General features: G+C 33.4%; 1 protein-coding gene across 1 annotated transcript; it reads right to left on the bottom strand.

Moving 5' to 3' along the window:
* Positions 1-10,444: 10,444 nt before the first annotated feature.
* LOC125842540 (uncharacterized) lies at positions 10,445-11,203 on the bottom strand. Its single transcript, XM_049521847.1, has 3 exons — positions 11,078-11,203; positions 10,904-10,994; positions 10,445-10,782 (listed from the first exon to the last, which is right to left on the bottom strand). Exons 1-3 carry the CDS (start codon positions 11,155-11,157, stop codon positions 10,645-10,647), a joined length of 309 nt encoding a protein of 102 aa, XP_049377804.1. The 5' UTR covers positions 11,158-11,203; the 3' UTR covers positions 10,445-10,644.
* Positions 11,204-21,450: the final 10,247 nt, after the last annotated feature.

Here is a 21,450-nt window from a genome sequence, read left to right as displayed (position 1 = left end):
ATCATCCTTACTTCTTAACGAACTAATAGCATCATGTTTCTTGATAACATCAACAGGAGCATGACCTAACCTTTTGTGCCATACATCTATAGACTCAGAGTTTGTAACTGAGTTAACAAAACTAACAGAAGACTTGACAGCAGAGGCGAATTTAAGGGTAAAAAATGGGTCACTTGAACCCGTGGTCATTCAACAAAATTCGATATATTATTTGTATAGTTTTTAAAATATAGTAAATATTAAACAAATGAACCCATGATCACAAATGATTGGATGGCTCACTGGTTCAAGGGTTGGTTTTTGATTGTGAGGTTGAGGGTTCGATTCCAAGAGAGGACCTCTTTTTAAAATCAATTAAAAAGCACCATTGTTTGTTATTTCTTTGAAAAAATTTCATTTTCTTTTTATAAAGTGTACTTTTTAAATTTCTTGAGATGCAAAATTGCATATATTTTTTTTCATAAATGGTTTCTTTTAATAATTCTTTTTCAATCAATTATTCATATAAAAAATGCATTTTATTTTTCTTGTGACATAATACTTGAGATTTATCAAACTTTTAATAATTTTTTCCTTTAATAATATTTTTCCCGAAAATCGTATTTAATAGTTTTCTTATGAAAAACCTATAATCTATTATTGCTAAATTAAATGAGGCCCTCAAATTTGTGAGCCTAAAATGATTGCCTTTTTCTTAAAGGGCAGAATCTTCCTGACAATGGTGCACCCGTCTTTTTAAAATCCTGAATTCGCCTCTGCTTGACAGTAGACTCAACAAAATGAACATGACTGCTACTCCTATTAACCATCTGTTTCGGAGCTTGATTTGGTCCTTCATGTAGGATATAGAGTCAATGCTCTTCTTTACCAATCCCCTTCACCTAACCAGTGTAAAGGTCTTGAAACATACAAAAGTCAGGGAAGAAACCAACCATACATTGCAACTCTTTAGTGATCTTTGACACAAACAATAGATTAAAGTTGAAGTCAGGCAAGAATAGGATATTAGAAACAGGTTGGTTGTCAAGAACACAAGTGTTTCCAACATGTGACACAACTGCAACTTTACCATTGGGCAAGTGAACCTTAGTTGCAGCATGAGCAGGAGATACCTTAGCATTGTCTAAGTTGTCCAGGGTGGATGTAATATGATGTGTTGCTCCAGTATCTATTATCCATGTTCTACCTTTATAAGTACAAGAGAGAGCTTTAAGAGAACTACCTGCATCAGCTGTAGAGACTACATTAGCAGAAGGTTCCACTGCATTGTCACCACCAGGTTTGGACAACAGTTGCAATATCTGATGGTATTGATCCCGAGTGAAGAAAGCTCCAGGATGTGAACCTGTAGTTGTACCTCCACTGTTCTGATTATTAGTACGTCTAACCTCTTGCCCAAGGTCAACTTGATTAGCATACATAGGCTTCCTCTTAGACTGAAAATCAGCAGGATATCCAATAATTTTGTAGCATTGGTTCTTTGAGTGGCCTTTACACCCACAGTGTTCACATACAAGAAAATTCTTCCTTACCTTGTAGCCAGCTCCAGAAGTACTATTGTTGTTAGCATTATACCCCCCCCCCCTCCTCCAGAGCTAGTAGTATTCCTTCCATTATAACCACTACTGCAAGAGGGACGAACATAAGCACCAGGTCTTTTTGATGTACTAGCACCAGTAGTGTAAATGCTATTTTTCCTAAAGTACATAGCAGTGCCCTCTATTACCCTGAACTGGCAAAATTCACCAAGTTTCTTTGACTCTCTTGATCAATTAGGAGGGCATAGGCTTTATTGAGTGTAGGAATAGGGCTTGTCATGAGAATCTGACTCCTAGGAGGAGAATATGACTCATTTAACTCCATGAGAAACTGTAACAACCTCTGATAATCACAATGCTCACCAGATTTCTTTGATTCAGGACATGGACAGTTGGGACAAGGCATGAGAGCATCATATTCATCCCAGAGATTCCTTAGTCGTGAGTGATAATCAGCAATAGACAATGTACCTTAAACTAGAGTATGGATCTCTCTATGCAGTCAAAAAATTCTAGAACCATTCACTGTATCAAACCTTTCTCTTAGATCTAACCAAACCTTTCGTGCATCAGAAGCATACACAACAGAGCTAAGAAGCCCAGGTCGGACAACATTCATAATCCAACTCAATACTACAACATTACATTTCTCCCACTGATCATGTCATGCAGGCTCAAACATAGACTTAGGAATCCTCCATCAACAAATCCTAGTTTGCTACGACCTATTAAGCCAATTCTAAAGGACCGACTCCATAGAGCATAATTCTCTGATCCAGTCAATTGTAGAGAGATGAGAGAACTACCTGGAGTTTCAGTATGTTGAAGAAACAGAGGATGATTGTGATAAATCACTGGAAATAGAGTATGGCTTGAAGTGCCATTACCAGCACTGCCAGTGTTTACCGATGGAACTCCATCTACTGCCATTGCTACTTCCTTGAATTGGAGATGTCTCCTTTCGATTCACCTTTAGCAGCTGATGAATCTGAACACCTCACAGAGCAAGGAAAGCCCCTACGATCGGTGCCTCTGATACCATGCAAACTCCATGAAAGGAGAGTAATTATAGAAATGTTTCAGAGAGAAATTGAGAGAATAGAAGGAAGCATGTATTGAATGAATTAATCTGTTACATTGAATGTAGACATAATGTTCTATTTATAGGCAGCAGTCTTAAGTAACTCTTTTGTAATTAACTATATGACAACTTACTATTTCTAACAAACTCAGCCTAGTAGCTAACTAATTAACCATACAGCTTGTTAATCATTCTAACAAAAACAAATATATGATCCATACATTATGAATATTACTTGTTACAATTAGGACTCTATGAATATTGTTTTTTAATTAGTTGTTGATGATAAAAGGGAAATCGACAATGTAAACTTCCAAAAAGAGGTGTAAACGACAAATCAACAATGTACTAAAAGATGGCGTCCCCACTAACACCTAACTAAACCACGTGATAAATGAGACATTTTTTACTTTACTTTTATTTCCATCACTCCTCTAACTACACATGTTCCGTCGGTTTGAATTAATTACTCTTTTGATGACTCTGCTGTATTTTTCGCTTAAAAAATTACTATATTAACTATTTAACTATAAAAAATAAGTATCGTTTTTATTTTTTTGAATAAAATCAAATATTATCAGTTTTTATTCAAAACTTGCTCATATAATTGTTTACTCGTCCACTTTAAATTTTACACGTTCCTTACAATACAATAATTCGTAATAGTATTTTACCAAAATAACACTGACATTTAGTTTTAGATGATGAAAATGATTTAGAAAATAATAATTGACTTTGAAGAAAAAACATGAAATTTTTTATTTTATTCTTTGATATATTAAAAATCAACGATTTCTGCTATTTTTTTGTCCACCAATTTTTTTTCACTATCATCTGTAGGAGTATACGAACAAGAGGGCATCGAAAACATCACTACTGCTTACTTTACCAACTTATTCTGCACAACCCAAAACCTCTCAACCTTAGGCAATGAGAGCCCCAAAAGACTCCATAGCAGCTCCGACCTACAAGACTTAGGTAGTGTCCCTTCTGGAAAAGAGATACTCCAAGCAGTAAACTTATTTCAACCTTATAAAGCTCTGGATCCGAATGGACTCCACCCCTATTTCTATCAAAATTATTGGAGCATAGTAGGGGAATCAGTCGTAACACTATGTGTTAACGCCTTTAAGAATGAACGAATACCTAAGGAAATCAATAGAACTCATGTTTGCCTTGTACCAAAAAAGAAAGGGACCAACAATCTCCGAGATTTTAAACCTATAAGCCTGTGTGACACAAATTATAAAATAATCACTAAAATTATTTCTAACAGGCTAAGACCTATTATGAATAAATTGATAGGTCCATGCTAAGCGAGCTTCCTAAAAAACAGGCAAGCCACGGACAACACAATAATAGTGCAGGAAACTATCTCTCACTTCCAAAAAATGAAGGGGAAAAAGGGTAACATGATGCTACAAATCGACCTGGAAATGCTTTTGATAGGATCTAGTGGTCCTTTATACGAAACACCCTTATCTACTTTGGGTTCCCACACAACTTTATCAATCTAATTATGTCATGTATCACCACGAGCAGTATAGCCATTCTAGTTAATGGTAAACGCACAGATTTCTTTGAGGCATAAGACATGGAGACCCAATATCACCATACATCTTCATAATATGCATGAAAATGTTGTCGCAAAGAATAGAAAGTGAAGTGGCACAAAAAATTGGACACCCATAAATATTACTAGAAAAGGGCCATATCTATCTCATCTATTCTTCGCTGACGACCTCATCCTAATGGGTAGAGCTGATGATAGGAATTGCAACATAATCAAACAAGTCCTAGAAGTTTTTTGCTCTAAATCGGGTCATAAAATTAACCATAACAAATCAAAACTAGTCTGCTCAAGAAACTGCAGCAAAGATATTAGGAACCTAATAGCTAGGACTATGAACATTAAATATGGGATGTCTTTTGGAAAATATCTAGGATTCCCTATTTTTAATAAAAAATCGTCAGGAAACGACTACCAATTTATCCTAGACAATATGCAGCAAAAGTTAGCAGGCTCGAAAATGAAATTCTTAAACATCGCAGGTAGAGCTACTCTCGCTAAAGCATGTCTAAATAACATACCCACACATATTATGCAATATATACACCTTCCAAAGGAAATTACTAAAAAATAGACCAAATCCAAAGGAACTTCATATGGGGTACCACTAGCGCAAAACAGAAGTTACACCTAATAAAATGGGATACATTAACGAAAGGGAAAAATAACGGAGGACTAGGAATGCAACAATCAGAACCTAAGAACAAAGCTTTGCTCAGGTTAAAAATAATAATAATTACCAATGTAACAATGATTACGACTTCAAATGGATATGGAAGCTTTAATGCCCAAATAAAATCAAACACTTCCGCAGGTTATGTCAACACGACAGACTATCAACACGCTCCTACCTTAATGCCCTACGAATAGACGTTAGTAAGTTGTGCCATATATGTAGCAAACCGGAGACAATACAACATATTTTTCTGGAATGCCCAGTAGCTCTTAAGTTCTAGGAAGAACTGGGAATTACCAACATCAACAATATAATAAACAACCAAAAGGAAGCACACTGGTCAAAACTTATATACACTATGAATCCAAAAATAAATAGCATGAAATGGGAAGAGGCTTTTCCCTTTTACTTATGGAGCATTTGGTTAACAAGAAATGACAACCATCATAACAACACAAAGAAGAGGATTAATATGCAATTAACATACTTTCACGCTATAGAATTCCTATACCTTACAAACTCAAAGAGGGACAGAGCTAAACCAAAATTAATCTTCGTGAAGTGGAGGCCCCCTACAATTGGTTATAAACTAAATACGAGTTAATAATTTTGATGGTCACTCAACTATCAACTCTTTTCACAGAAAGTCACTCAACTTTCATTTTCAACTCAAAAGTTACTCAACTATGATTTCTTTGCTTAGAAAGTCACTCAGTCTATTTAATTTATTTTTCCACTAAAATTTGCTGACATGAAATTTTTATTTTTAACCAAAATTTTAAAAACCAATACATATCCATTTAAACTATTTAATGACCCGCCCCATTTAACCCGACCTGCTAAAAATATGATATTGAACCTTTTATTTTACCATTAGTTCCCCAAATCATTCTCTCTTGTCTCCTTCTTTCTCCTAAGTATTCTTCTTCTTTTTTTAATTTCTCAATTTCAATATCTCTATTAAGTAGGAATTTATAATGGATTCCTCCTTTCCTTTTATTTAGATTTAGAATTATCTTCCATTATAGTCTCTTGGGTTATTGAGACAGTAGACAGTGAGAAAGCACTATCTGCTCTAGTTCATCATGTACAAAAGGATAAAGTTATGAAGTGCATTGAATTGATTCAAGAATTGTGTTTAGCAAGTGACTTTGTTAAAGTTCCAATTGCTTCTTCAATCCCATCTGTTCCTCAGAGTCCAATTAGTGTGTTGGATGCAACATGTTTAAATTACAGAACTGATGGCTCAGGAGTTGAGTCGCGGTCGAATTCATCGCATAGTAGTCCAGTGAAGAGGAGAAAGCTAAATACTTAGAGATGGATGGATGAACATTAAGTAGAAAGAAGGCCTTTTGTCAAGTTATTATGATATAGTTGAATGAGAGTTTTGGTGTGATCTTTTGAGAATTACAATGCACCCCACAACACATAACTTCAAAATAAAGAAAGTTAGGAATATATTATGAAGAAAATGAATACATATAACCCAAGATTGTTGTATTTTTTTTTTATTGTTTTTGAAGTTGGGAGACTATAATGGAAGATAATTCTAAATCTAGATAAAAGGAAATGAGGAATCCATTATAAATTCCTACTTAATAGAGATATTGAAATTGAGAAGTTACAAAAAGAAGAAGAATTTTTAGGAGAAAGAAGGAGATAAGAGAGAATGATTTGGGGGAATTAATGGTAAAATAAAAAGTTTAATATCATATATTTAGCGGGTCGGGTTAAATGGGGCGGGTCATTAAATGGTTAAAATAGATATGTATTTGGTTCTTAAAATTTTGGTTAAAAATAAAAATTTCATGGCAGTAATTTTTTGTGAAAACAATAATTAAATAGGCTGAGTGACTTTCTATGCAAAGAAGTCATAGTTGAGTGACTTTTGAGTTGAAAATGAAAGTTGAGTGACTTTCAGTGAAAAGAGTTGATAGTTAAGTGACCATCATAGTTATTAATCCAACTAAATATGGATGGATCATCCTCCGGGAAACAGGGGAGAAATGGGATAGGGGGAGTTATACGGGACAGACATGGCAACTGGGTCCTGGGATTTATGGGCAACACTTATATAGCCTCGAACATAACATCCGAACTCTACGCTTTCCATAAAGGCTTAACAATAGCCGTGCAACATAACCTTACTCCAATTGAGATAAGCATAGATTGCACAGACATCATTCAAATGTTACTCAATGATCATCCATCTTACTCTACTCTGTTGTATGATTGCAGGGAGCTACTCCGGCAACTGGGGAACCCCCCAGTACATCACAACTTTAGAGAACAACATCAGGTGGCAGATTGCTTGGCAAGAGAAGGGGCTAAGTTAACGAAGGCTAACTCTTTTGTGTTATGGGCAGTTCCTCCTTTGTGTGTCAAGAAGAAGTTGGATGCAGATATGGCAGGAATTCTTTTTGTAAGGCTTAAAAAGCCACATATCAGAACATATTATTATAGTAATTACTATGTAGTACCACCCCCTTCCCCTAGTAGGAGTAACAATAGCAGCATGCTGCCACTAACCTGTAATGATGCATATTAATATATACTATATTACTTCCTTTTTCTACCAAAAAAAAAAGGACCATACACGCAATGCACGTGTATCAGTCGGCTTATTATTTTGGAGTATTTGTTCTCACTATTTATTCTCACTAACTTAGACTTATTTATATTTTATTACACTTGCTTTTAGCAATAATTATAGGCTGGAATGTGACAAAAGAAAATTTGCAAAATTATTTTTTAATTTGTACATGTGATTTTTTGTCTTCTGAATGAGCACATCCGCCATTTGCTTCACGTTGTTGTTATTACTTTATTATATTTACTATTTAAGAAATGAGAATAAGCATATCTTTTTGTCAACATGACAGTTTATGCTTTGAAGATATTTTTTTAAATTATAAGTGTGCTTTATTAGACTGTTCTTTAGGCTTTTAATGTTTTTTGGTGGATCTGAAGAGAAATCCATAAGTATACTTTCACAAATCTGCCGCTTTTTGCAATATGGGGTCGTGATATGGGTATTTGAAATTTCGATTGGGTAATTTTAGTTTTCTATTTTTAAATCTATTACTTCCTCCGTCCCATTTTATATGTCATCTTTTTTTATAAATAGTTGATCCATAATACATGTCATTTCATAAAATCAATGCATAAATTATCATGTTGTTCCTTTTTACCCTTGTGAGTTATTAGCCTTGAAAATATACATTTGACCAACTCAGAAAAGCTAAGTAAATGATTCATGTTCATTGGTTAAATTAATTAATCAAAATAAAATTAATTCATATTCATTGATTGAAAACTTGAGTTCCAAAAAAAATAAATAAGGGTAAAGTTACATCATTTCTTAATGCAAGTGCAAAGTAAAAAAGTGACATATAAAATGAGACGGAGGGAGTATATCATTATCTAATACTAGGTTGCATACTTGTTAGTATTATAATAATATATGTGCTACTTATGTAACTATGTACTTCGGTATTTTTATATGTTATTGTAGACACATAAATTTTGTTAGATTCAAATCACACAAAATTTGGATTATATTCATATTTATTTGGGTTGAATACTTAATTTGGGCTTCACAAATGAATAAGTTTGTTTTATTAATTTCAAGTCTAAGGTTCAGTTCATCTTGAGGCCCAAGCTCATGCTACGTGTCAAGATGACTTGGCATGTATTCAAGTTCAAAACTAACAAGAGGATGTCACGTGTTCAAATAATGTGGCAATCCTGGTCGAAGTTCAACAACTAATCAAAAATCAACCTTATATTGTTTGGTATAAGTTTGATGTCTTACATGAACCAATCAAAAGAAGACAAAAGAATTTATCCACATTTGGACTGCCTCTCTCCTACAACTATAAATAGAAGGGTTACATGATGTTCTGAGGATATTCTGCAAGCATTCGCGAAAGCTACAACATCGACTACATAGTTCTTCGAAGGAGTGGTCAAAGAGTTCTTCCCGGAGATCCATTTGAAACGACGAAGTGCTTCCCGACGTCCAGATATCAAACACATCTCAAGGAGTTCTACATCATCCTACATTCGAGAAATACACTATTGTCAGCCCTCGAATCACGGATAATATAAGGAGAGAAGAATTAAGAGAACAACAGAATTGTATACACAAAGATTCATGAATAAAATTACTTTTTCTTTTATTTATTTTGATTGCAATTAATTTTCAGCTCTACAAAAATTTGTTACGAACAAATTTGAGATGTACGGTGGGACCAATTTCGCTTTTCATCTATTCTTCTTGCATATCGATGAACTACGAATTCAACTACTATGAAAAAATCAACAATACTTCATGCAAGGCAAATATCAAGGTTAACGATATGAATAAATCAAAGTTCTTCATCTCTTTGAAGATGGCGGAGAAAGAGAAATCGCATACTACAACTACAACTTCTAGGGGCAAAATCCATTTCTTTCCATTAGATGGAGTCTCTCACGCTGACTTTAATTATGAGAATTTCGAAGATTCGACAGATTCATTTACCTCAACAAAGGTCAACACCATGATGACTGATGTAATCAATGTCCACAAACAACTTTCTATGATGAAGCAAACCATTGAGGCAATTAAAGAAATCTATTGAAGGTAAATATTTTCAAATCACGCAACTTATAATGAACAGATTAGATCTCTATCGCCCTAGAGAGTTAAGTCACATCCTAACACTACAAAAAAAAAGTTGGTATTGAATCTCCCACCAAATTAGAATCTTAAATGCACAAAGCAATCTACTTCACTGGCTACGATCTAACGATTCAACAACTATAAGATATGATCGCAAACATCATCAAAGTTTACTATGGTGGTCAATCACAAAGTTCTTATTAGATATATATGCTCCTATCTTCACACTTAGTGAGTAGTGATAATGTGTTGGAAAATCCAATTGGTAATCTTGTTGTGGAGTTTCTCTCTATTCCAATTTGATTGTTGAAGAAATTTTTCACTTGAATCCTAATAGACTATTAACTTCGATCTGAACAATTATTGGTAATAGCACCAAATCATGTCTTGTTATTCCGTCAAAAACTACTCTTTTATTCTGAATATATATTTCATGTCATGTTTGGCTCATACTTTTTCCTAGTTTGGATCAAAGTTTGCAGAGACCCTAATTTTGACCACAGGATGTACCTTAATGCAATATTTCCTCTGTCCTAATTTATGTGACTTACTTTTCTTTTTAATCAGTTTCACAAAGATGATACATTTCTATATTAAGTAACAATTTAACTATAAAATGTCTATTTTACCCTTAATGAAATGATTTGCAGTCACACAAATTTCTATCATTTATTTTGGACCATAAATTTTAAAAGTCTTTCTTTCTTTCTTAAACTATGTGCCGAGTCAAACTAACTCACATAAAATGAAGAGAATATAAGGTATCTTTATTGAAAAGATCTTTACGGACAATATCTTATATATAAGGAAACTTAATTTCATCATCTCAATCCTTCCTTCATTTTCATTTTTGCCAAAGTGCATATGTGTTCGGAGAGAGGAAAAACCAAGTTCTGATCACCACACATGAAGCTAATGAGAGAAATTGAGAATTTTTTGTATTGACAAATCAGTAAAATAAGTGATACACTTGCTAAATTCACTTATAGGAAAAGTCTATCATATTAGTAACACCAAAAATAAAAATGTATGAACAAATGGAACTAAAACTAAGACGAAGTTCATCAGTCGCAGCTAGTGGTGATATGGCGAAGTTGCTTGAACTCTATTTTTTCATTTCTGTAGAAATCCTTGTAGAGATCGCTTCATGAATAAACCAGTTTGAGGTTGTAATAATGGTGATGATGACTCAGAAATCTTGTTTGTTTTCTCCTTCATTCCTCTACTTGCAAGATATATTATAGCTTTAGCCTGCATAACAAAATAACTCATTTAATTAATTATTATAATCAATAAAAAATGCATCTTTTAAACTAAATTCATATACTTGGTGAGAATCTTAAAAGCTTAATTGGTTGACTATCTTATGTACCTGAAGCTCAGTAGTATTGGAAACCACAAATTTTCCATTGTAAAATATAGTTAGCTGTTGTGATTGCTTATTCTCCAATTCTTGATCCTCCCTAATAGTAAATAAAAACATATAATCAAATACCTTATAAACATTACTTATTACAAGAAGTATAAAAGAGGGAGAGTGACTTACATTGTACAATTCTTAGAAGAAAAATTATCTAAAATAGAAGGAGGCATAAGAGTGAGCTCCAAATTACAATTTCTTCTCATTTTCTTCAATTAATTGGGAGAAAAGAATAATCAACAAACAAGTTGTTTTTTCAGTGAAAATGGAAGATTTATTTATTCAGTTGAGATATATAAGAGAGAGAATTAATGAAAGAAGATAGGAGAGTTTGAAGGAATATATACAAGATGATTTTTTTGGGTCATTACAAAGCCACGTTTTTAATTAGTTGAGCTTTGAACACGAAACGCACACTTGAAAAAGGAGAATGTACAAAAAGAAGATGGCGTCCCCACAAACAAATAACTACGTGTTACACGTGATAAATGAGACTAATTTGACTTTAAGAAGGTTTACGGTTCGATTTGGATGGATTATTAATTAATTAGATTTTAAACTATTCAAATTAAATATAATATTTATTTATTAATTTGGTTGTTATTTGTTTCAATTCGATTTGGTTTACATAAAAATAAACAAAAATGATTCATTCAAAAAAGACAACAACCTATTCAAAAAAAAATAAAAAAATTGTCATCGTATCATTTTGAATCTTATAAATTTTATATCAAAATTTCAATTATGTTTAACTTTCTCCTTATATTTTTTCTTAATTCAATGTATAAAATAACATAAATTTCTGGATAAAGCATAAGATATCAATATTGCTACACAAATAAAAGAAGTATTATCATACCTTATTTTTTTTTTAAAATGAGAATGCTTCGCTTAAAGAATTATTTATAAAATGTAATTACGTATTTAATTATTTTAAAAAATTGTTTATAAATTTCCAATTTGATTCGATTATTTCTTCTGTTTTTTTAAACAAAATCAAAATCAAACGAAATATTATTGATTTTTTAAAAATATAAAATCAAACCAAACCAAATAAAAATAGATTTATTTAATTGGGTTGGTTTTATTTTTTTATTCAGATCAATTTTTATCTAAATCATAAACATTTTTATCGATAACTAATTTTCCTATGTCTATATTTACTCGCCACTTTAAATTTTACATGTACCTTTAAATACAATGATTCAATTAGTATTTTACACATAATAATATTGACATTTAATTTTAGATCTTGAAAAAAATTTATAAAATAAGTAATAAATGCTAAAGATATGAAAAATTAAAAATTAATATATTAAAAATAAAAATATATTTTTAAAATAGTTGACACGTAAAAATAAACGGAGGGAGTACATCCTTAGTTTTCTTCAGCGATTTCGGCTATTTTTTCGTCCAGTAGTTTTTCTTTCATTATCATCTGTATGGACCATACACGCAACACACTTGTCTTTAGTCGACTTATTAATTAAGAGTATTTGTTCTCACTATTTTAAAATTTTTAATATATTTTGTAACAGTTGCTTTTTGCAAGAATCAAAGGGTGGAGCGTGACAAAAAAAAATTAAAACAATAAGTTAGGAGAGTTTGCAAAATTATTATTTTGTTATAAAATTAAAGTAAAATAAGACATTACAACATTTTATGTCTACAATCACCCTAGAAAAGTGTGGCCTAAACTATGAAAAAGTGTGGCCTTTGATAAAAGGCCACATTTTTGGACTTTAAGCCACACTTTTTCAAGGGGGGCCGAAAGAAGCGTAACCTTAGAGTTTAGGCGACACTTTTCAAATGTTGTCTTATCAGCTATGCTTAAAAGCGTAGCCTAAAAGGCAAAAAGGTCACGTTTTGCAGTATCTCATATAGCAACATTTCTATCTCATAGAACTACACTTTCAACTTTCAAGCGTTGCCTTTGCTTCCTTATTGCCCACGATTTTAAAGTGTGGCCTTTTCTATCTAATGTATGACAACACTTTGAAGTGTAGTACTTGTCCATGTGCATACCACAATTTACAGTCCTATGGCTACACTTTTAAGTGTGGTAATATTATTTTGGCTATTAAATATTTATATGCCACAATTTCTAATTAAAAAACACCAATATTGTTTTGCAATAAATAATCTCAAGCATTAAATTAGCTAATAAGTAATTCAAATATATAAATTTGCAATAAACTCTAAAAGATAGTGTCTTCTGTACATGCACATACTTATAAAGCAATATTCTAAATATGTGTACACAATAGTTCAAAAAGTACTCTTATAATAGTTCAATATATTCTAGCAATGAATATATTTCACAAAATCAAATATAATGTATTCAAACTTTTACAATAGTTCAAAAATTCTTCATCATCAACTTCAATGAGATCAAATTGACTTGTGGCGACCCTTCAAAATTTGATCACCTCCATTTCCCTACACATTTAAAATGAAATTAAAAATCAAAACAAACCATGTACAACATATCAGATTGCAACATTTATAGAAGAGGCAAGAAGTTCTGTTGGAGTGCAGCAGATTGCAGATTTAGGCAAGATTGCAGATTGCAGATTTGGGCAAGATTGCAGATTGTAGATTGGAGGCAAGAAGTTTTGTTGGGCACGGTATAAAATCGATTGCAGCAGTTCTGTTGGGCACTGTATAAAATCGATTGCAGCAGTTGCAGATTGCAGACTGAAGATTTGTTGAGTTCAGACAGCACTATATATAGCAGATTGCATCAACTCTTACAAATAAATATTTACACAAACTAAGCACCAAAATCAAGACTACGCAAAGCTAAGACATTGGAGATTCTTCCCCTCACCTGGCAGAACACCTCACATCAACTCAAAGGATGAAACATAACAACTCAAAGGAGGTAACATAATGAAACTTCAGTTTCATTGACAAAGATAAGTTGAGCAAGATTGTGATCTTAGCAAAAATAACACTCATATACCACAATTAGATAACAAATGAAGAGTAATTATAAGTTTGATTAATCAAATATAGACCATTTCCATTAGAATGGAACATGACAAACTTAGTCACAATGATATCAACGAGACTAGCACATAGGAAGAACATGAATTCTACAACCTGCAAATGTTCAATAAACTTTCTTGAACCCCATTATAGCAAGGTCTCATACGATACACAACCAATCAGATGAATGCATCAAGTACAATATAAAGTGTTCCGAGAGAATCTGACTTAGAAGCAGTCACCAATAAGCAAAGGTACAAGATAAATAAGAGAGAGGACTTTTTCAATATTCTTATGATATCCAAAACGTAAGCTTGTCAAAAGTAGATAAAAATGATATGTTTAAGGATTTAAAGAGGCTTTCTGCTCCTGCAATGTATCATTCCATGAGTAACCTAAACCATTTAATTACATAATGCACAAAATGGATTTGTTGAGTTCAGGCAACACTGTATTATAGCAGATTGTAGCAGTTCCAGATTGCAGACTGCAAATTTGTTGAGTTCAGGCAACATTGTATTATAGCAGATTGCAGCAGCTCTTACAAATAAATATTTACACACCATATAAAAACGAACATAACTCAAACCAAGCACCAAAATCAAGACTCCTCAAAGTTAAGACATTGGGGATTCTTTCCCTCACCTGGCAGAACACCTCACAACAATCTCAATGTAGAAAAAAGGGAAGATGACACACCTAATTCTCGCAAAATAGAGTCACAATCGCACATAAGAATGTATCAGTATATCAATGCCAACTCCAAGTCCATTTCAATCCAAAGAACGAGGGGGCAGAAGGAGAAAAATCCAAATAGGGATCCTGATAATCAGGATAGTAAAAGCATGGAAATAGAGGTAAATAATCGAACAAATTGAAACAGGGTGAGTATTTCACAAAATTGATCTAAAATTTGGACATCCACAAACTGTGAAAGGGAACAAATCTAAAACATGTATACTTCAAGGAAGCATTCACGACCATCTTTGCGCAAACTGGACAAAATATTTTAAATTATCACCCATTTCTTACCATTAAGTACTTCACCCCTCTTTCTCATGATTATAAACAAAAGTTGCAATAGCATGAACAACAAGCTTTTCAGGTTCCTCTTGGGTGGACTCAATCAACTGCAAGTGCTTTTTGCACATTTTGAAGGAGTGATCACCACCGTCTATCACATATAATTCATTAACACACTTCATTTTCTTTCTTACAGCTTCCAACTTTTTGAGTAGACAAAGCCCATCTTTGCTGCCCTACATGAAAATAAGCCATAACATTTATACAAAATCTTGAGCATGAATTTAAGTTTACCCTTGGCACCATCACCCCCTCCCAACTCCCAAGCCACATAATTTATGATATTATAGTAATGGCTGAGAAAACACGACTGATTGAGCTTTGAATAATACAATAAAGTTAGTTAGACCTAGCAAATTAGCAATGAGTGCACAAAAATAGTCAAAAGAAATCATAATGAAATGTATTTATGTATGCATATATGTCGATTCAAATGTATATCTCAGCCCCATAGATATAAGTATGCATATAGCCCATCTGTAAGCAATTCAAATTTAGCTAATGTGTGTCCATTTTAGTACGTATTAATAAAAAATAATGTCCGTCTAACAAATAAGCCTCCATAAGATGGACCTTTATGTCCATGTGATACGGATCCATCTACCACAAAGTGCTTTTACCTGCATGAACATAACAGGTACATCAATTTGTAACAATAACTCATCTCGTGTTGCACCATTTGCACCCTGAAAGATTTGCGACTAGACTTATAAAAGAGGTTTTTTTTTAAAATGATGTATATATTCAGTAATAGATAAACTACTAAAATGGTAAAAACAACTATCATAACGGTAATATTTTCACTGCAGTATATACGTACATGCCTAAACAGATCCACATTTACAACCAACTAAGTAATGAACAACATGATCAATTGATCATGAACATCCAACTCAAAAACTAATGTTATTGCCTTGGTTGTTGTTTTAATTGTTCAGGTGTATCTACACTTAGTTTATGTGACGAGCATTCTAATCTTAATAATCAATTTAGACCACTCAAGATGGACAGAAACAAAGCACTTGATTTTGAATAAGACTGAATGTAGCACATCATGCAAGGAACATGTATATAAACATCAAATGCAAATAGATTCTTGAGTGCAACCAATTGTGCTTATATGAGTTGCAGTGATGTAAAGTGTGTGTAAAGTACATTCTCAAAGCAATTTGTAGCCTCCAACGACCCAAAAATATATGCAAATACTCAAAAACTTTATATCGCAATAGATATCAAGAAAGATTAAAAAATAATTTCAAGTGCTAAAACTAGATAAATTAACGAGGAAATTAAGAAGTTTTCTTCGTATAATAACTTTAGATTTATTAAAAGGTGACCATTATTTTTCTCCAAATTCTAAATAGTAATGGACTTTTTGACTTATGAAAAGAGTGTAATGAAAAATTGTAGAGCAGCTCCTTAGTTTCAAATAGAGGGCATAACAATCCAGCTTTCAAAAACTAGAAGGGAAAAAGATATTTGAGTTGGTGTTTACAACACAAACCAACTGGTGTCCAACTGTCATTGATCCCTGTGAGGATGCAAAAACGAGGAAATTAAGAAGTTTTCTTCTTATAATAACTTATAGATTTATTAAAAGGTGACCATTATTTTTCTCCCAATTCTAAATAGTAATGGACTTTTTGACTTTTGAAAAGAGTTTAATGAAAAATTGTAGAGCAGCTCCTTAATTTCAAATAGAGGGCATAACAATCCAGCTTTCAAAAACTAGAAGGGAAAAAGATACTTGAGTTGGTGTTTACAACATAAACCAACTGGTGTCCAACTGTCATCCCTGTGAGGATGCAAAAAATAATAATCTAGATTTAAATCCAGCTTACTAGCTTGTGGAAAAAAGAAAGGCAAGTTTTTATAAGCTTTAAAAAACCTTTTGGTTGTAAGCTAAGAGTAAAAATTCAATACAGCATGGGAAACATACAAAAATCCATGAATTTATGGTGGGATAAGATTTTCAGTATGTTAGAAGCATCATCTTTCCACCATCTCTGGTTACACGAATTATTTGGACGTAATATTCTTAAAGGCACCATCGTATGAACATCAACAAAATAAATGTTGGAGGTAGAATCTCGCCTAAGCTTTAAAAAGATTAGACATAAACTTCCAAATCAATCATCATTAACTCATCCAGCTTTGGGGGAAAAGGAAAAATTAAGAAGTAAATAAAATAAAGGTATACATTTTACATGCATCAAAACTGAGCAATAGGAATTAGAGCTGTAATACATATGGGTAAGAAGGGCAGAATTATTATCAGGATAATAGATAACCTTTAATGGGTAACCCAAGAAAATGATAGCTGAAGCACTAATACCATTAACAGCTACCATGCAGCTAACCCTACAACAAAAGAGGACATTTGTTGCATGTCTTAATATGGAATTAAATGTCATTACCTTACACTTCATCAATTCTCTGGTGCACCAAGAAAATAAAATACATTAGATCAGGCAATGCACCCAAATAATTATGGCTATGTGGAATATTAAAAAAATAAAATAATATATATATATATATATATATATATATATGTATAAAATTAGAACCTTTCTGCATAATATCTAAAAGAAACAATTCAAACACTGAAATCGAAAAGTAGTAGAACATCCAGCAAACCAAATTTAAGCAGTAACTCATAATAAAAGATAAGATATCTACACATAAGTTACTTGTAAAAATGCTACAGTGATTAGAATGAACACATACTGAAATACATATATCAAAAGAGGTCTAGAAAGGACATGGACATCATTTTTTACTACAACCCTGGTATATAATTTGAGCTAGAAACTCAACTCAATATGACTTACCCTTTTTTATTATTGAAAAATGTTAGAATTCAGTTGTCTGGATGACATCAACTGATTTCGAATAAAACAGGAGAAAGTTCCAAAATGGAAAAACTATGGTTATAGGAATAAAATAACAATTGTAGTTGCTATTTTACTTAGAGAAATATTGAAATATTGATGATGATACATGGTGTTAGTGATTAATAAACTAGCAATACATTTGGCCTTTAAAGAATCTATGGGAGTTGAAACCCCATCAAAACACCTCATATTTCTTTCAACCATATGCTCCAAAAAAATGCAAACAAGTATTATTTTTCAGATATTCTTGATGGATTTATCAACATCCCACAAACACCTAGACCTGTATGCTTTCCTTATTGATTTAGGAGTGACCCATTTGAGGCCAGAAATGCACATAAACATGCTCCAAAAATCAAAGGCAACTTCACAATGTAGAAAATGATGGGCAACATTTTCAGCTTTTCTTTTTACACATATTACATCTAATGGATAGCTGAAATATTTTCCTTATCATCATATTATTCTGGGTAAGGCATGCCTCATTCAGAACTGTCCAGGCGAATATCAAAACTTATGTGGGTAACACAACTACGAGCTATACTCCCAAAAATCAACAAACATTGTATTTGCAGACACAGGAATATCAAAACCCTAAAGCTAAAATTTTGACTTTCAAAGATACAATTTCTTACCTGATAAACCCTATTCCAACAAAATACTTTCAATGTGATGAAGCTTTAAGACACCATCACCTCAAGTGAAGCATTTTAGTGAGGTGTGTTTATCTGTGAGGCGTAACCTTAAGCTCTTCAACAAGAAATCGTGAAATCTGTGAGAATATTTGATGGAAATCATGTTCTTCAGACTTAGCTTGGAGAGAAAATCGTGTTCTTCAAATTGACGGAAAGTTTTTCTGATTTGGGGGAAAAGAAAGTCTTAATGTTTTATGAATTACCTGATAAACCTTCAGTGATTCAACGTGTTCTTCAGTGATTCAATGAGAAAATTTGACGGAGAGAAAAACTCTTAGCTCGATTTGGGGGATTCAGCGTGTTCTTCAATTTTGATTTGGGGGAAAAGTAAATTTTAATGTTTTATGAAATATGTTTTTTGCTTAATAAAATGGGAGGGAGAGTTAAAAATGTTGAAGGGAATATAATATTTTAGTGAAAACTTTAAGGCCATATTTGTAATGTGTTGTCACTACTAGAATTTCGACATACTACAACACTTATTTGGCAACACTTATTCAACTGTGGCAATAGATTATCTGTTGCAACGGTTATAACCGCTGCAATATATATTTAGATCTAATAGAACAATTCTTAAAATAAGCCATGGCATCTTTGATGTACGATGAGTTTACGGTATTTTAAATATATTTCACTTAAAGTTGTGTGTGTCTAGGGCCATTTTGTATTAGAACTAATGTTTATTGTGCTAAAATTGTAGGAAATAGGCTTGGATGAGGTTGAAAGAGATACAGCTGAAATTTTGCAGAAGATGCCACCCACGGAAGTGACCTACGGACCGTAGGTCCAGTCACGGCCCATTAGTGGGTAGGAAAGTCTTACCAAGTGTGGAACTAAGGATGCGAGTGACGGACCGTAGGTTGACCCACGGGTCGTCCTGCACGTCCGTCAATGATCACTGGAAGTTGAAGTTCCAGTACATGATGAAAAGTTCTAAGTGTGGAGCCATGAAAGAGGACCCACAGACTGTGGATCAACCCACGGTCCGTACTGCACATCCATCGATTACAACTGGGTTTTGAAGGTTCCAAAACTTTTGAGAAATTGTCTAAGTTTTGAGCCACGGAAGGGACCTACGGACCGTAGGTCAGTCCAAGGTCCATAGGTCAATATCGTCGATTGAAGTCACGTCCAGAAAAGTTTATTTCCTTATTTCATTTCCTTTTTGTTTAGGACATGTTTTTCTATAAATAGGGCATGTAAACCTCATTTTTGGAGGTTAGACACCATAGTATAATTTTAGTTCTTGGTATTTTCTTGGGAATTAACTTGCAAACTTTAGCAATTTGATTTCCTAATTTCGGTTTATCAATATTCTTGCTTTGAATTTCAATTGGAGATTACGGGTTTCTTCTACTCAATACGTTAGTTCATGAATTCTTCTTCTACAAATATGAATTGTGTTCTTTCAAGCATGAGTAGCTAAATCCACAACTAGGGTTGTGGGAACCATGAACAATTAACAACGTATGAATAATAACTAAGTAATACTTGACTAGTGTTGATGCATGTATTGGTAATTCTTTCGCTTAGAAATCTTTTCAATGAGTGCACGAGTTAGAACTCGCCTTGTTGCTACTTGCCGAACCAAGGAGGTAGTTAATAAGAAAAGAATTATCAATAGAGATTTAGTGTGATACTATCTAATAATCTAATGTCAGTTGGAGCGAGGGTGAAAACTAAGTCATACATTGATGTGATGTCTAATCCGAGGTAAAGGTAAGGGTTAGTAAATTATACACAGGTAGCCGGACCAAGGTACGGGGTGAAATTCCCTATTTGGCGGACCAAGCACTTAGGGATACATAACTTACCACTTTGCATGTGATACACTAGGAAGGAATTACTATTATTAGGATTACCGAGTTAATAGCTTATGGGGAACACATACACCCTAGTTTCTCTCTCTCATTGATAACAACAAAAGTTCAAATCTTGCTCACTTGTTACTTAACAATCAATCAATTATTTGTTTCGCAAACCCCCCCTGCCCCTTTACTTACTTGTCTCGGAAATACGTTGACTAAACGAATACATTCGTAAGTTAAAGTTAAGTCTAAACCATGTTCCTCGTGGGATCGACCCCAACCTACAAGTTGGGTTTTTTACTTGATAACGATCGCTTATACTTCTTTAGGGAGGTGTAATTTGAGCGTATCAAATTTTGGCTTTTAGATTAAGTTTAACTATATTATTGAACTTTGCACAATTATTTCCTAATTTTACTTTTATTTTTGTTTTTTATTTTTTACAGGTTTCTACTCTAGTGTATGCCAAGTACACGGAGTCGAGGCGAACCATTGACCCCATACGATCCAGAGTTGAACAGAACTTTGAGAAGGATGAATAATCAAGGGGTCCAAGTCAATCCAATCGGTGGGAATCTAGGTGATGGAGTTTAGTTACAGCCTCCTGGGGTTTTTAAGGAGAATGCACAGGTTCATGGCGAAAACTTACTTGGAGATGCATTAAGGGTGCAAAATCTGTCAGAACCAAGGCTGCAAGATAACTACAGGGTCGAGTTTAATACTGTTGAATCTGAAGGACCCATTTTCTCCCTTCACTACCTTTGGGGCACACATTCGTGGTGACTAGTAGTTTGATACAGATGCTTACAATGAGGGGTTTGTTTTCTAGTATGGCTTCGGAAGATCCTCATGGGTACATGGCCAAGTTGAGGAGTGTTTGTAAGAGTTGTGTGGGGCAACCAGAGTTGGATATGAATATCATAGGGTTGAGAGTCTTCCCTCTATCATTGACCGGTGATACTGTTGTATGGTTTTCTGAGCTTCCGTACAACTCTATTCATACATGGGATCAATCGCACAAGGTGTTC

The sequence above is a fragment of the Solanum stenotomum genome, chromosome 10 (genome assembly GCF_019186545.1).
Source record: "Solanum stenotomum isolate F172 chromosome 10, ASM1918654v1, whole genome shotgun sequence".
NCBI classification, from domain to species: Eukaryota; Viridiplantae; Streptophyta; class Magnoliopsida; order Solanales; family Solanaceae; genus Solanum; species Solanum stenotomum.
Note: the sequence above shows the minus strand (reverse complement) of the source record. Positions and strands in the feature narration are given on the sequence as shown.

What these genes read in the sequence shown, in the direction of transcription:
- LOC125842540 (XM_049521847.1), bottom strand. Translation starts at nt 11,157, where the DNA reads ATGAGAAGAAATTGTAATTTGGAGCTCACTCTTATGCCTCCTTCTATT. An exon ending in TCTTCTAAGAATTGTACAAT is followed by an intron (nt 10,995 to 11,077) that starts GTAAGTCACTCT and finishes ATTTACTATTAG; the next exon opens with GGAGGATCAAGAATTGGAGA. An exon ending in CCAATACTACTGAGCTTCAG is followed by an intron (nt 10,783 to 10,903) that starts GTACATAAGATA and finishes TTTGTTATGCAG; the next exon opens with GCTAAAGCTATAATATATCT.